This window comes from Podarcis tiliguerta, assembly GCF_965153285.1.
Source record: "Podarcis tiliguerta genome assembly, chromosome: 11".
NCBI classification, from domain to species: Eukaryota; Metazoa; Chordata; class Lepidosauria; order Squamata; family Lacertidae; genus Podarcis; species Podarcis tiliguerta.
In genome coordinates, this window is record NC_139544.1 from 17,351,190 (window position 1) to 17,365,887 (window position 14,698).

The 14,698-nt window shown below is 42.9% G+C and overlaps 1 protein-coding gene across 9 annotated transcripts in view; it reads right to left on the minus strand.

Moving 5' to 3' along the window:
• Window positions 1–13,590: 13,590 nt before the first annotated feature.
• The window catches only part of PRDM6 (PR/SET domain 6), a 99,656-nt gene continuing 98,548 nt past the window's right edge, over window positions 13,591–14,698 (minus strand). For all 9 annotated transcript variants that reach the window (XM_083403996.1, XM_083404001.1, XM_083403998.1 and 6 more), the window contains one exon: window positions 13,591–14,409. In XM_083403996.1, the coding sequence (XP_083260122.1) occupies window positions 14,295–14,409 (115 nt within the window). In that variant the 3' untranslated portion in view covers window positions 13,591–14,294. The remainder of the gene's footprint in view (window positions 14,410–14,698) is intronic.

Sequence of the window (14,698 nt, forward strand, 5' to 3'; positions counted from 1 at the left end):
CTTTCTACCGTTGGGGCAGGAGTGCCACAGGAAGGAAACAAGGTGGGGAAAAGGTTGAGAAACACTAGGTTGGAGCATGGTGCTTATTATGCCAAGGTTGCAGATTCACTTCCCGTATGGGACAGTTGCATATTCCTGCCTTGCAGGGGGTTGGACTAGATGATCCTCAGGATCCTTTCCAAGTATATGATTCTATGCCCATCTTTGGCTGCCAAGCGATCCGGTCTGGTTCATGAGGCCACTTTCCCCAAACCATGCTCACCTGCCAGCCAGCTGTCATCACTCATAACGGGCAAGAGGCTGGGGTTCAATTCTGCATTGGCTGTGCACTTCTGTTTCCAGCAGCCAAGGCAGCAGCAGGGTTTAAACTCTATTCCCCGCCTCCCCCCCCCCCCCAAATCAGCAGAGGAGTTTAAATCCTGCTCAGTTTGGCTGCATGTGCTTTTCCCCCTGCTGGAAACAGGCATGTGCAGCCAGAGCAAGGAGTCTCGTTCTTTCACGGGCTTCAGCTGCAAGAGGGGCTTCTTTGCACACCCGGTGCTTGCAAAAGGCAGACTCCTTTTCTTTTCCCATCAGCTGACGGGAGAAAGAAGGCTTTGCTAGTCCCTAGTCCGATGCTCGGCACTCTGCCTGCAAAAAGCAGGTTTGTTCCCTGCCTCGCCATCAGCTCATAGGGGCCTCCAATTTTTTGCTCAGAATAGTTCCTAGTGCAGATAATATTTAGTGAGGTGGACCAAGGGACAGCATAAGGGAACTTTCCATGCTTAGTTTTGGAAATGATCTCTCTTTACCATTTATACACATTTGCTATCACTCTAGTTAAGCAGAAGCAAAATTTAGCAGAACTTCTTCTTAGCTAAAAGATAAAGCTATATATAGCTACCCCAACAGCTGCATTTCTCCAGAAGAAATGATGCAGGACCAAAAAATAAATGCACCTCTGCACACATGCCATCGATTACCGTATTTTTCCGTGTATAACACACCCCGTGTATAAGTCACCTCCTATTTTGGGGGACTCAAAATTTAAAAAACGGGGGGAGATTGCCCCCATATATAAGACTACCTCCCCCTTTAACATTATTTTTTAGTAAAAAAAACCCACAACTTAGTCTTATACACGGAAAAGTACGGTAATTTACTGGTATTTAATACTTGTTTCTATAGTCATCTTATTTCTCCCCCTGAAACTTGTGAATGTTAGACAATCATTTATGAGAAATAAGGAAATCATGAACTGTAATAATTGAAATATTTTATTAATCTAATATATCAACACATCGTTTTTTCCCTTTTAAAGTGTGCCTCCTTTAGTTAGATGATATTATACGTTCCCATATACCCCCCACTCCCCTTCACCCATGTGTGATCTCAATATTTTTCTTCTTCCATCTTGTTGTGTTGTTATAATTTAATAATTATTCAATTGATTTTATTATTATTTTCTTGCTTAAAAACTGTAGTTTCTTAAGGGTGCTGAGAGTTGTTAGGAGAGTTCCCTCTTCCCCTCACAGAGCTGAACATATCAGAATAGTTTTATCAATCTGTTCCTCCTGCCACGGAGAATAAGTCTCTCCTTGGCACCATTAAGGGAATTACAGTTCCCAGCATGGGGGCCAACTCTATGGGGCTCAGCACTCCCAAAGTATGTGGGAACAGGGCTGACTCCCCCCCAATATTGATGGGCTGGGCCTCCATACAGTGGTGGGCCCCGCCAGGCCTCCCTACAGTAGCGGTGGGCCTTGTGACCTCATCTCAATGTGTGTGACATCACACATGACATCATACACATGACACAAGCCAACCCCCCCCCCATGTTGGGTGGAACTCGGAGCCTCTGGTTCCCAGGATTCTTTGGGAGAAGTCACGACTGATAAAGTGACATAGAAGTGCTTTAAATTGATGGTGCAGACGTGGCCTTTACTTCTGAATAGAAATGTGAAGGTTTGCATAGCACATCTCTGGGCTCCTTCATGTTGGATGCAGTTATGTTTCACCATGTCCACACAGCAAATGCCATCATTTCAGTCCATGTCAGTTTCCAGCAGGTAGCAGCCACACGTTTCCCCTTCATTGCAATCCCCATGTCTATGTCGTCATGGACCTGCCAAACGGGAAAACACGTTTGTTGTGTAGAGTGTGAACCCTCTCCCCCCGCAAGCAGAGTCTAAGGTACCTTAACTGGAGGAAGAGAGTTGCTGCTTTTAAACAAGAGTCATTACAATACAGGTATTGGGCAATCAGTGTTGCTGCTCATAAGGAGCAGCTCATAAGATGTGTAAACTACATAGGCAACAGGTGGTAATGAAATGATAGAACAGGCAGTACGCCCACTTCTAACTGCAGCAGACCCTCTGAAATATACTCGGAGTTGAGAGTGGATTTCATGCTCTTTATTCAGCTCATTGTGGTGAGGAGGAATGGAAGTTACCCCAGAATGTCTGCCTTATATACATTATTTACACAATGGGTCGCACGTGATTGGCTAATTCTGAGATTCTCCTGTAGGCAAATCAGGTTGTGGATTCCTTTCCACTTGGAGCTGGATTGGGTGGCTCCTGTGGACCAATCAAACTGCTGCATTCTGGATCCTATTGTTCTAGGGCCAATCAGACTGCTGCCTTTTAGATCGTATTCAACTTAGTACATAACACCCTCCAAGTGTCCCCATTTTCCAGGGACGTCCCTGATTTAGAGAAGCCGTCACGGTTTCTGATTTGATCCCAGAATGTTCCGCTTTGGACAAATGTTGGAGGGTATGGAGTTATCCAACCCCCAAGCCATCTGAAGGCAATCATGTATAGGGAAGTTTTTTAACGTTTTATTACATTTTTAAATATGTTGGAAGCTGCCCAGAGTGGCTGGGGCAACCCAATAAGATGTGTGGGGTATAAATAGTAAAATTATCATTACGGAATGGGACATCCCTATTTTCATTGGATAAAGGTTGGCAGGCATGCTGTAGGTGAAGGATCACATTTTTGAATGCTTTAAAAAAAAACCAAAAAACCAGAGAGCAAGCTGGGCTAAAGCTCTTCTCCCTGAATTTTAATTTTTTTTAAAAATAATAATAATTATACAGAAGTAGTTTTTTGTGTTTTTCTAAGTTGCCATTCTCTGCCTCCTCTGCCCAACCTGAAGTGGTACAGTTCACCATCTCACCTCAAGTTGCCACCACCATTTTGGTGCAAGTCTAGGCCTCAGCCCTTCTGCAAGTGAATGCTGGTTTTCCTTCTCCCCTCCTTTATATGTATGTGTGTGTGTGTGCTAGGAGGAAATACAAATCCATGCCCTTTTCTGCTGCACGATAAAACATATATATTCTCCAAACATATAGTTAACCAAGATCCCAGTAGCTGTGAGTTGATATTGTGTGGGTGTAACGGGTCTGCCTAGTCCTAGTGCTTGGGTCTGTGCCCACTATACCTTTAAAATACATTATTTCCCTCAAATAATGGTTTGCTGGGAATTGTAAGTCTGTGGGCAGTAAGATCCAGCGCCTAGAATTCTTTCAAGGAAAGGATGTGCTTGGAATATGCCGTTAAGGTATTATATATATATATATATATATATATGCTTTCGTAGATTTTCACGGGTACAGGAATGCAGGTTTTGGTGTCCTCGGGTGTCTTCCCGTGTAAAAGTTGGGGTGTCTAGGCGACGTTTCGACGAGGTCTCACTCGTCATCTTCAGGCTGGTGCTTTCGGCTTCTTGTTACTGGAACAGAGCAGGATCTCAGTGTTTGAGTTCCTATAAATACTGTTGAGGAGGTGTGGTGTATAGCCTCCAATGTTCTGGGCAGAGAGGAGGTTCCCAGGCTAGTGTGCCTTTTCTTCTTTTGTTCCTTAATTACTTGAGGGATATCTTGAGTGATTTCTTGAGTGATTTCCTGAATCCCACTTAGGTGGGTCATTAGGTGTGGATTAGTTGCTAAAGCCTTCGTGTCTTGAACTCTTGAACTTTGTGGAGAGTTTTTCTGAGAAGATGGCTGTACTGCACTTGGTTGTGCTCTGGCTTGGCTTCGTGTATAGGGGCGAGCTGTGGTTTTGTGGCCTGTGCCAGCCAGATCTGTGTAGGGATTGCAGGGGAGTGCAGCATCCGGAGGTGCCACCCTGGTTTGGCTACTGGATGGTGTCTGTAGTTTATCTGTGGAGAGGGTCTGGGTTTGGGTCTGGTGTGGTTGATTGGTGATGGCGTTCTGTGTGCCTCTGGATCTGGTGTCAGATTTTGTGGGGAGGGCTAATTTCCAGATGTCTGGCAAGCGGGATGTGTCGTCACGCTTGTTCATGTTGTGAGGGTGTTTCTCTATCTCGATGGCTTCCATGATTATTCTCTTGTGGTGATGTTCCATGTTAAAGAGCAATTTGGAATCTGCAAAATTAATTTCGTGTCCTGTTTCTTTCATGTGTTGGAAAAGAGAGGAAGTTTTTTCTTCTTTTTTGACGGCATTCTTGTGTTCTGCGATACGTGCATTTATTCGTCTGTTTGTTTGTCCAGACCCAAACCCAGACCCTCTCCACAGATAAACTACAGACACCATCCAGTAGCCAAACCAGGGTGGCACCTCCGGATGCTGCACTCCCCTGCAATCCCTACACAGATCTGGCTGGCACAGGCCACAAAACCACAGCTCGCCCCTATACACGAAGCCAAGCCAGAGCACAACCAAGTGCAGTACAGCCATCTTCTCAGAAAAACTCTCCACAAAGTTCAAGAGTTCAAGACACGAAGGCTTTAGCAACTAATCCACACCTAATGACCCACCTAAGTGGGATTCAGGAAATCACTCAAGAAATCACTCAAGATATCCCTCAAGTAATTAAGGAACAAAAGAAGAAAAGGCACACTAGCCTGGGAACCTCCTCTCTGCCCAGAACATTGGAGGCTATACACCACACCTCCTCAACAGTATTTATAGGAACTCAAACACTGAGATCCTGCTCTGTTCCAGTAACAAGAAGCCGAAAGCACCAGCCTGAAGATGACGAGTGAGACCTCGTCGAAACGTCGCCTAGACACCCCAACTTTTACACGGGAAGACACCCGAGGACACCAAAACCTGCATATATATATATATATATATATATGCATCTACAATTGCCAGGTTCCTTCCTTTTGTTAGTGGTTGACAGTGCTTTGTAATTGGCTCTCTAAATGGCTAGAAAATCCATTTTTTGGCTTTAGGGGGTCCTTGTAAAAGGTAAAGGTACCCCTGCCCGTACGGGCCAGTCTTGACAGACTATAAGGTTGTGCGCCCATCTCACTCAAGAGGCCGGGGGCCAGTGCTGTCTGGAGACACTTCCGGGTCAGCGTGACATCGCTGCTCTGGCAAGCCAGAGCCGCAAACGGAAACACCGTTTACCTTCCCGCTAGTAAGCGGTCCCTATTTATCTACTTGCACCCGGGAGTGCTTTCGAACTGCTAGGTTGGCAGGGGGTCCTTGAGACAGGTGCAAAAACATTTTCCCTTGCCTCAATGCAGTAAAAAATTGTGTGTATGTATTTATGTGCATTTGGCCAAGGGTTGGGAAGGGGGAATTTGAGGTCCATAGTTTTCATGAGTCTCAAATAGGTTTGTGATCCCAAAAAGGTTAAAAGCCAGCACCCTAGACTGAAGACCTTTTGTGATAGCATTGGACATCTGCCGACTCCTGGAGTGTTAAAGTGGTGCCTCTACCTAGGATCAGCCAGTATATTTATAAATAAATGCAAATATGAAGTTCTCATAGCTCAGAGAATTGGGGGGAGCGAGACAATAGCATCAGAAAAAGCCAGCAAAACAATGAAGGAACCACACCTTATTTATGACTTCAGTGTAGCGAGTTAAAAGCAGGTAGAATTAATCCATCTGTACTTGAAAAGAAGCTCACTCATTATTCAGAGCAGGAATTTCAGGCATTGGTTCAGCAGATAGTTCCATCTGTGCCATATTATAATGGAAGGTGTGATGGTTTAAGAAAAATAACTTGTAAGTATTTATCGCACTGTGTTGTATTTAAAGGTGCCATTTTGTATTATAAAAATTCTGTCTGTAAGTAAAACACACAATGGGCCTGATCCAAGTACACGTGCTCATAATACTAAAAGGTTGGGTGCTGGGGTTGCTAACACATAAAACAAGTTAATTCAGTTCTGTTTGTAGTAGCACTCAGATTATCTGCAAGAACTCCAGTCTTCTGCCATGTTAGCCTCCCCTGGAGGAAATCTATAACCAATTTACCACATCCATTTCCCACAATTTGTCCACTGTCTTACCCCAATTCAGGCAGGCAAAAACCATATAAAACTACGCAAATTTATAAGCAAGACAGATCGCCGGCTAGTTTGATACAAATACTGAAGAAGGATACAGTGGTACCTCGCAAGACGAATGCCTCGGAAGATGAAAAACTCGCAAGACGAAAGAGTTTTTCGTTTTCTGAGTTGCTTCGCAAGACGGATTTCCCTATGGGCTTGCTTCGCAAGACGAAACGTCTTGCGCCTTTTTTTTAAAAAACCGCCAATGCATTCCTACGGGAAACCGTCAATACGCAGCAGTGCTTCGCAAGACGAAAAAACTCGTAGAATGAAAAAACTCGCAGAACGAATTAATTTCGTCTTGTGAGGCAACACTGTACTCTCATTTTACCTTTTTGATATGGCTTTTATTGCATGGTTTTATGTGCCACTGTTGTAAGCTGCTTTATTTTATGTGATAGTATATATTTTAAATAAGAAGTGACCATATGCGTCACTACTAAGAAAAAGAGAAGTCACTTCTTTAAGCAGTAAGAGCCATCTCATGGATTTGTCCACAGCCAGTCTTGGACGCTTTCCATTTTATTTGGAAAGTGGAAGAAGTTACTAGAAGAGTTGAGCCCACCATTAAAAAAATCACTTTAATCAATGGAACAAATCATCATGATATTTGACTGCAGGAAATTTTCTACACAATGAAATGTTATAAACTTTTTTTTTAATAGTTACTAGAAGAAAAATCTTTCCAATTTTCACTGCTGAGAATGAATCTCATAACTTTAACGTTTCCAAATACAGTAGTTCCATGCATCCATGCAGTTCCACATACCTTTAATGTGATGTTTGTTTGCAGGATAATCCCATTTAGCTGGTTTTCTTCAGTTTTATATACACACATAAACAGGCTGAATCAAATGATGTCATGTACCTTGTAGTTTGCCTATGGGGTGCTGTGGTATATTTTTTATTTGGAAACCTCTCTGGTAGTTCCCGCTACCAAGTTCCCACTTAGAAACCTCACAGAAACTTTACCAAATAACAACATAAATGCAAGGTTTGAGCCTAACAAGTTCACATACTGAGGCTGGGCAATGACATGACAATAAATCGCACGAAATAAACAGCACTGAGTCAACATGACTGTGCAATCAAGTGACTGTAACACAAAGCAGTGGCTTCCATATGTCAAACAGACATCACAAACGGACAAACATACAGCGGAGTCTTTGAGCACTGACCGACACATTATGTGCATCTTGTGGGAACCATTGCAGGGGGTTGGACTAGATGGCACTTGGGGTGCCATCCAAGGCTGCAATTCTAGTACAGTGATTACCTTGGTACTCAAACATCTTGGTTCCCAAATGCTGAAAACCTGGAAGTAAGTGTTCTGGTTTGTGAACGGTTTTCAGAAGCCGAAAATGCAATGCTTTCCGGGGCGCCAGCACCAATCAGAAGCTGCGCTTTGGTTTTTTAACATTTTGGAAGTCAAATGGATTTCCAGAATGGATAAAGTTTGGCGCTTCTGTTTTTGCTCTTAATTTTGCATTTTTGTTTTTGAGGCTTTTTCGGTTCATTTGTTTTTGTGGCTGTGTGGAACCCAGTTCAGCTACTGATTGATTGATTGTGTGACTGTGGAAATGGATAAAAGCCCCATCCAAACAATGACTAGCATCAGTGCGGGTAAGGGGGGGAAATATTTTTATTTTTATCATCTACAATACCGTCTTGTTTATTTTATAGTACAGTTCATTGATTAATGCATTCATTTTATGGATCAGTGGTCTCAGATAAGTAAAATTCATGTTAAATTGCTATTTTAGGGGTTGTTTTTAAAAGTCTGGAACGGATTAATCCGTTTTGCATTACTTTCTATGGGAAAGCGTGCCTTGGTTTTGGAACGCTTTGGTTTTGGAATGGACTTCCAGAACAGATTAAGTTTGAGAACCAAGGTACCACTGTTGTCTATGAATCTAACGCTAGCACATTGGGGAGCACCTCAGGTGGATTATTTTTTGGATCTAAGCTCTCATCATCGTCGCCATGCCAACAAGGGAGCTAGCCCTGGCATGGAGATGCCACTGCTTGATGACAAAGTGTGCAGTGGAGCTTAATTAACTACTAACATGTTGCAGCACCAGAGGTAGAAGCCCATCTCATTAAATGAGGTTGCAAAAGGGTAGTGGCAGCTAGGCGTCTTCTCCTTACCCTCTAAAAATACCCCAAGCCTCCTTTGCCACAGATTTAGTGCAGGGGCTGCTTCTGTGAATAAGGGTACTGGGAGTCTTGATTCTGAGCTCTATATACAAGCTTCAGGATCCCGCACAACACATTTTAATGGGATGTGATTGCATCTCACCTCATGCAGAAAAATGGCCAGGGTTCTGAAAATTAAAGTTGCTGCAGATCTTTAATGAGCTTTCCCCTCCAAAATCCAAACTTAACAGTGCTGCCACAATGAATGAAAAAACAGAAACCGACTTCCTCAGTAACTGTACTATGTACTGTCAAGTACTATGATAAGATATGAAGGGCACATGGCTATTAAGTGACAAGCAGTTGCTTTTAATGCATTTGTAGAAAAAAAAAACCTCCCCAAAACAAGTAGTGCTGTTATCAAAATGGAGATACTGTCATTCCCCCTTCATGATATAAATACACACACAAACACTTGAAAAATATGAGGCATATATCATATAATGGACTCTTTTTAAAATTATATTTCTTAACTCTGTTTACAATATTTCTTAACTCATTCCTGGATTGCTGGGAAATTTAGGTAGGCCAATTCTCCTAGTAATGTGAGATGTTCCATGGTATCATATGTAAGAGTTTCAACTAATGTTGTTGGGCAGCACTATATCAGGGAAAGTTTTCCCCATCTTGTAGGACACATTAGTGAGTTGGTATTACATTCAGTTTACTTTAAACCATGGGTAAGCAAACTAAGGCCCAGGGGGCCGGATCTGGCCCAATCACCTTCTAAATCCGGCCCGCGGCCGGTCCAGGAACCAGCATGTTTTTACATGAGTAGAATGTGTCCTTTTATTTAAAATACATCTCTGGGTTATTTGTGGGGCCTGCCTGGTGTTTTTACATGAGTAGAATGTGTGCTTTTATTTAAAATGCATCTCTGGGTTATTTGTGAGGCATAGGAATTCTTTCCCTCCCCCCCCCCCCCCCAATACCACAAGGTCTGAGGGACAATAGACCGGCCCCTGCTGAAAAAGTTTGCTGACCCCTGCTTTAAACCCTCCAGGGCACATTATGGTAATTCCACATTGAGGAGCATTGTTAAAATACTGTTTAGATACTTTTCTTGCATGACACACCTGCATATGGTTTAACACCATAGGAATAAATTGGCAGTGCAGAGAGTTGCCCATTTACTTGTGCCTTCAAACCGCAACATGAACCAAGCTGATCTGGAGGAAATCATAGCTTCCTTACCTTCTGTTACTCCAGTTGATTGGCAGGACCCGTTAAATTTTGCTGCTTGAAGTGGACAAGATGGCACCTCTCCCCATTCCACAAACAGAAGATGACTAAATAGTCAACTGAATCTTACTCCACCAGATGTGAACCAGCAGGCTACTTTTGAGGCATATCAGCAAAGCAGAACCACTAGGATATCAGTTTATTTTATCCCTTTAATCAATCGTGTTTCTTAAATGCCGGTTATTTTGAATTCTTTGTCTTGTGTCTCCGGTGCTGCAACATTCCATTTATTTATTTATTAACTGGAAGTTCCCCTAAAATCTGCAAGCAAAGTCTGCCAAATTTTAGGTAACATGGAACAATTCAAGCAGCGGTGTTAATAAGTGAGTTTGATTTACGCTGCTGTCATTCATACAGCAAACAACTTCCATAAAGGAATGTGGATTCCTTCCTTCCTTCCTTCCTTTCCAATACCAGTTTCGTTGAAATCAACAGGATTTAACTTTAAGCAAATGTTTAGGGGGAAGTGCACCACAGAAACAACAGAATGGACTGGATTCACTGGCAGGATTTGAATAAACATTCACAATTTCATTTGAGTAACAGATATTTTAGAGAAATGATAAGGGATATTATTTTTGTGTAGGAAAAGCAGGATACAATAAATAAAACTAACAAACTCAGCAAAGGGAAGTCCAGAGGAAGGGAGAATTGTATATAACATGATGAATGAGATTTGTACCATTATTATAAAATTCAATAAATATTCATATATTTAGGGGGGGATGCACCAAAGCATACCGCTTCGGTTTGTTTCCTTCCATGCATGCATTTAACTTGCATTACCTGGGCTTGGATCCAAAGGTGTCCTTAAACTAGCAGAAAGTGATCCCAACCCCAGAGAAGTTTGCCTGTTTGTGCAACGCTTCATGCAAGCTCTCTCTCAAGACCTTTCTAAGGCCCACTTTGGATGCAAGCAGTGGCGTCGCGTGGGTTGTCAGCACCCGGGGCAAGGCAAGTAATTTGCGCCCCCCTAACCCATGGATTTGCGCCCCCTAACCCTAACCCCCAGATGTTGCGCCCGGTGCGGCCGGCCCCCCCCTGCACCCCCCACGCCACTGGATGCAAGACACTTACCTGGGAGTCAGCCAATTTAACTGTGTGAGGTTTCCTTTTCCTCTCTGTGCCAAAGTACAGAAGTGTGAAAGTCCATATACTATAGGCTGGCCTTAATATAGCAAAACCAGGCATTGGGCAGTTTCCCTCGCATTCTCAAAATGTGTAGGATTGAGCATAGTTCCCTGGGCCCGCAGTGACCAAGACCGCAAGAGGAGTGTCAGATCAGAGTCATCAGACTGTGTACTTCTTTCACTGTAGGCAGAGCCTAACCGTAAAACTCCTTTTGCTGTTTCATGCTTACATTTTGTTACTGCATTATTGTTTTAGCACTGGTGTTTTATAACAGGAACATAAGAATGATGCATGATACTGAGTCAGCGAATTGTTCATCTGCTGGGATGCGGGTGGTGCTTGCCGATCAGAAGGTTGGCGGTTCGAATCTGCACAATGGGGTGAGCTCTTGTTGCTCTGTCCCAGCTCCTGCCTACTTAGCAGTTCGAAAGCACACCAGTACAAGTAGATAACTAAGTACCTCTGCGACGGGAAGGTAAACAGTGTTTCCGTGCACTCTGGTTTCTGTCACAGTATTCTGTTGTGCCAGAAGTGGTTTAGTCATGCTGGCCACATGACCCAGAAAGTTGTCTGTGGACAAATGCCGGCTCCCATGGCCTGAAAGCAAGATGAGCGCCATACCCCATAGTAGCCTTTGACTGGACTTAACAGTCCAGGGGTCCTTTACCTTTTTTTTTTTTTTAACCTTTATTGGTTCATCTAGCTCAGCATTGTCGACATTGTCTTGGGGCACCTCTCCAGGGTTTCAGATGAAGGACCTTCTCAGTTCGACCTACGTGGAGATGTCAGGGATTGAACCTAGAACGTTCTGAACGCAAAGCAAATGCTCTACCACTCAGTTATGGCCTCTGCCCTAAATTATTCTTGTTATTAGAATATTTATGTTTCTGTATACTGCTTCAAGTGCATTTCAGAGAGTCAGAAATGATGAAGAAATAAAAGGGTTTTGACTGTGTCATCCCACGCATTTAATGGCCCATAGGTGCCTAGTCAAAAAGTACATCAGCTTGAATGGTTCTATGAATGCTACAATCAGTTTCCAATAGTGAAGTAATGAGGTAGGTTTTTCAAAGGCAAAAATGGCACAAACTACCCAATGCACAGACTACGTATGCCAGCGAGATAGGATTTAACCCAATGCAGTCCCAATGACTTGTCACAATTGGTTTGTACCGAATAGCCACTGAGAGGCTTTACAACAAACTATCAAGTTGCCTTATCCTCAAGTGAAGGTGATGCAGTTGGAGTGGATGGGGGGCTTTTGCTGAAGCATCAAGGTCACTCTCCACAAAGCTGTTAAAAAGGGTTGCATTCAACTAATCGGAAGCCCATCGAAGAACATCCAATAACAAAGTGGGGATTCCCTCTGCTCCTGTCCCCAATTGACTGGGGGGTGGGAATCAGAAGAACCACCAGAACAGCATGTGGAAAGGGAGAGCAGAGATTGTTCCAGCGGACAAGAGAAATGCTTGTGTTGAAGGAGCAATCTCCTTAGCGCTACATTGAATTCCATCTCAAGTGCTTGGTTTTCAACCAATTTTATTTCAATTAGGCATTAGAATTCCTCTATCTCAATGTTGGGGGTCATGGGGGGGGTGGAGGAGAGAGGGAAGAAGCTCCATTGCGCAAGAGTAATCCTTGCACAGGGCTTCCGCTGACGGGACTCAGAGTCCTGCCCAATGTCACTTTAAGGTTCATTAAGAAGGTAAAGGTAAAAAATTTAAGAAGTAGCCCATAAGGATACCAGGTGGTTGTTACAAGTTGTTGTTTTTTATAAGTTGGCATTGCAGGTCAAAGCTTTAATACTGTACTAGTCCTAAAGACACAGAAACACAGGGCAAGGAAGAAATATAGGAGGAACTGGTGCTTAAAATACTGCCTCCAACTTTAATTTCAGAGTGTGTATTTTATTCTATTTAACTGGTGTCGCCACACTTCCTGTTTGCCAACTGAAAATTGGCATACCTAAAAGTTGCAATCCTATGCATGCATACCCAGAAGCAAGCCCCAGTGAGCACAAACTTTATTTTGAGTAAATATGCATAGAATTGGCTGCACCTCACTGCTGAAACACTCCCAAGGGGCTTGGAGTTGTGCTCTGCATTGCAGAAAACTGGGAAATTACTTGAAAGCGCTGTGTATACATTAGATCTGGTGAGTCTTTGATCAGTACAGTGCTTAGGCTCCCAGGCCCAGTGTGTGGGTTAGGAGATAATTGGGGGGAGAGGGGAATCAAATTACTGAGTTCATTTTAGCAAAATCAGGAACTATATTATTGCTATATAGCCCGTAACAACTACAGTATCTACTTTGCCTGTATTAAAGGATATTGCACATTATGAAATAGGAACAGAGTTACTCATGTGACGTACCCCTATTATGTGAAGTTTCTTCTATGTTGTGTGAAAGCCTGGGTGCTTTTGAAAATTTTAAACCTGGATGATTTCTGTTGATTTTTCATTTTCTTTTTAAAGGTTTCTAACTTTTACAATCAAACTGAAGACTGCTTCTCTTGCTATTCCATTTTAACATTTATGTTTTCAAGCATGATACCTTTAGATAAGACTGTTAATGTTTCACTGAAACTATTATTCATTACCTGTGAATAATATGACGTTCGTAAAAGAGGTATAGTATCTGAAAATTCTACGTATTTCAAATGCTTTCCTTACAGCATTGGAGGGTTTTGTTTTGTTTTAACAGCATATACATCTACAGATATATCTATATATATATAGGACAAAGTTTATTTAACATTTCTGGGATCTCCTGGGCCAATGCAACACTGGCTAATGAAAACATTTATACAAAAAAAGTGCACAAAATGTGAGTTCTGAAACCATGGGAATGAAAATGTCCATTAGTTGGAGGAGTTCTGACACCCAACGCAAAGATGGTTCCGGATCGTCTTCATTCGCTTGTCATTCGGAGACCACTTTTTAACAAATAAAAATAACAGCCAAGTCAAGAACAATGCAACCCAACGGGACCAAGGAAACAAGATACCTCTAGGTCCACTGAGTCATGCTAGAGGAAAAGGTGCAATCATAAACAAGTCCATGTGCATTCATAGCCATAGCTATAGGCTGAAGAACCCTTGATCTTTGTTGCTTTGGTATTAAATAACAATTATAAAAGCTTTTTAGAAATAAAGCAATACATGGTGGGGTGGGAGGCTAGGATGCTAGCAGGCCTGGGTTCCTCGTCCATGGAAATCAGTCTCATTCCTAGTCATAAATAAATAATCTCTTTCCTGGTTTCACTTCCACGCCAGGATCAATATCTCTTAACATCTTACTTATTTTATTACCGCTCTTGGTTTTCTGGGACTGATTGAAAGTTGCTCAGAGGAAATCTTTGGTTTTGCTTAAGTGTCCGTGACATTTAATCATGACTTTCCTTGCAGTTTAATTCCAACCAGTCAATCAGTTAATCCACTTCAATTGATTCTGTGCTCTCTGTTATTGGCTTGCACTCATTGGGCATCCTCTGGTGTCGACTCAGCTGGGTGGCTTGTGTGAAGCTCCTCTCACACCTCTCGCACCTGGAGAAGGCAAGAGAGAAAATTGAGAGTGGGGAGCTGCTCTGGGGGAAGGGGGAGCAGGCGGCGGGCTTCGTCTTATCCTGCCTAATCAGAACAGACACTCAAAAGTGGCTTCAGATTTTACTGGCTCAAGAGGTTTAATTGGTGGCTACTTCCAAGGCCTTGATGCCTATGATGGGACAAGGCCTGTCTGATTCAGAACAGAGGAATCTGTCAATAGACAGGGGGAAGGTGATTTCTCCAGAGAGGCCTGTCCTGCTGCAGCTCTGATCACTGTCAGTTCAAATAG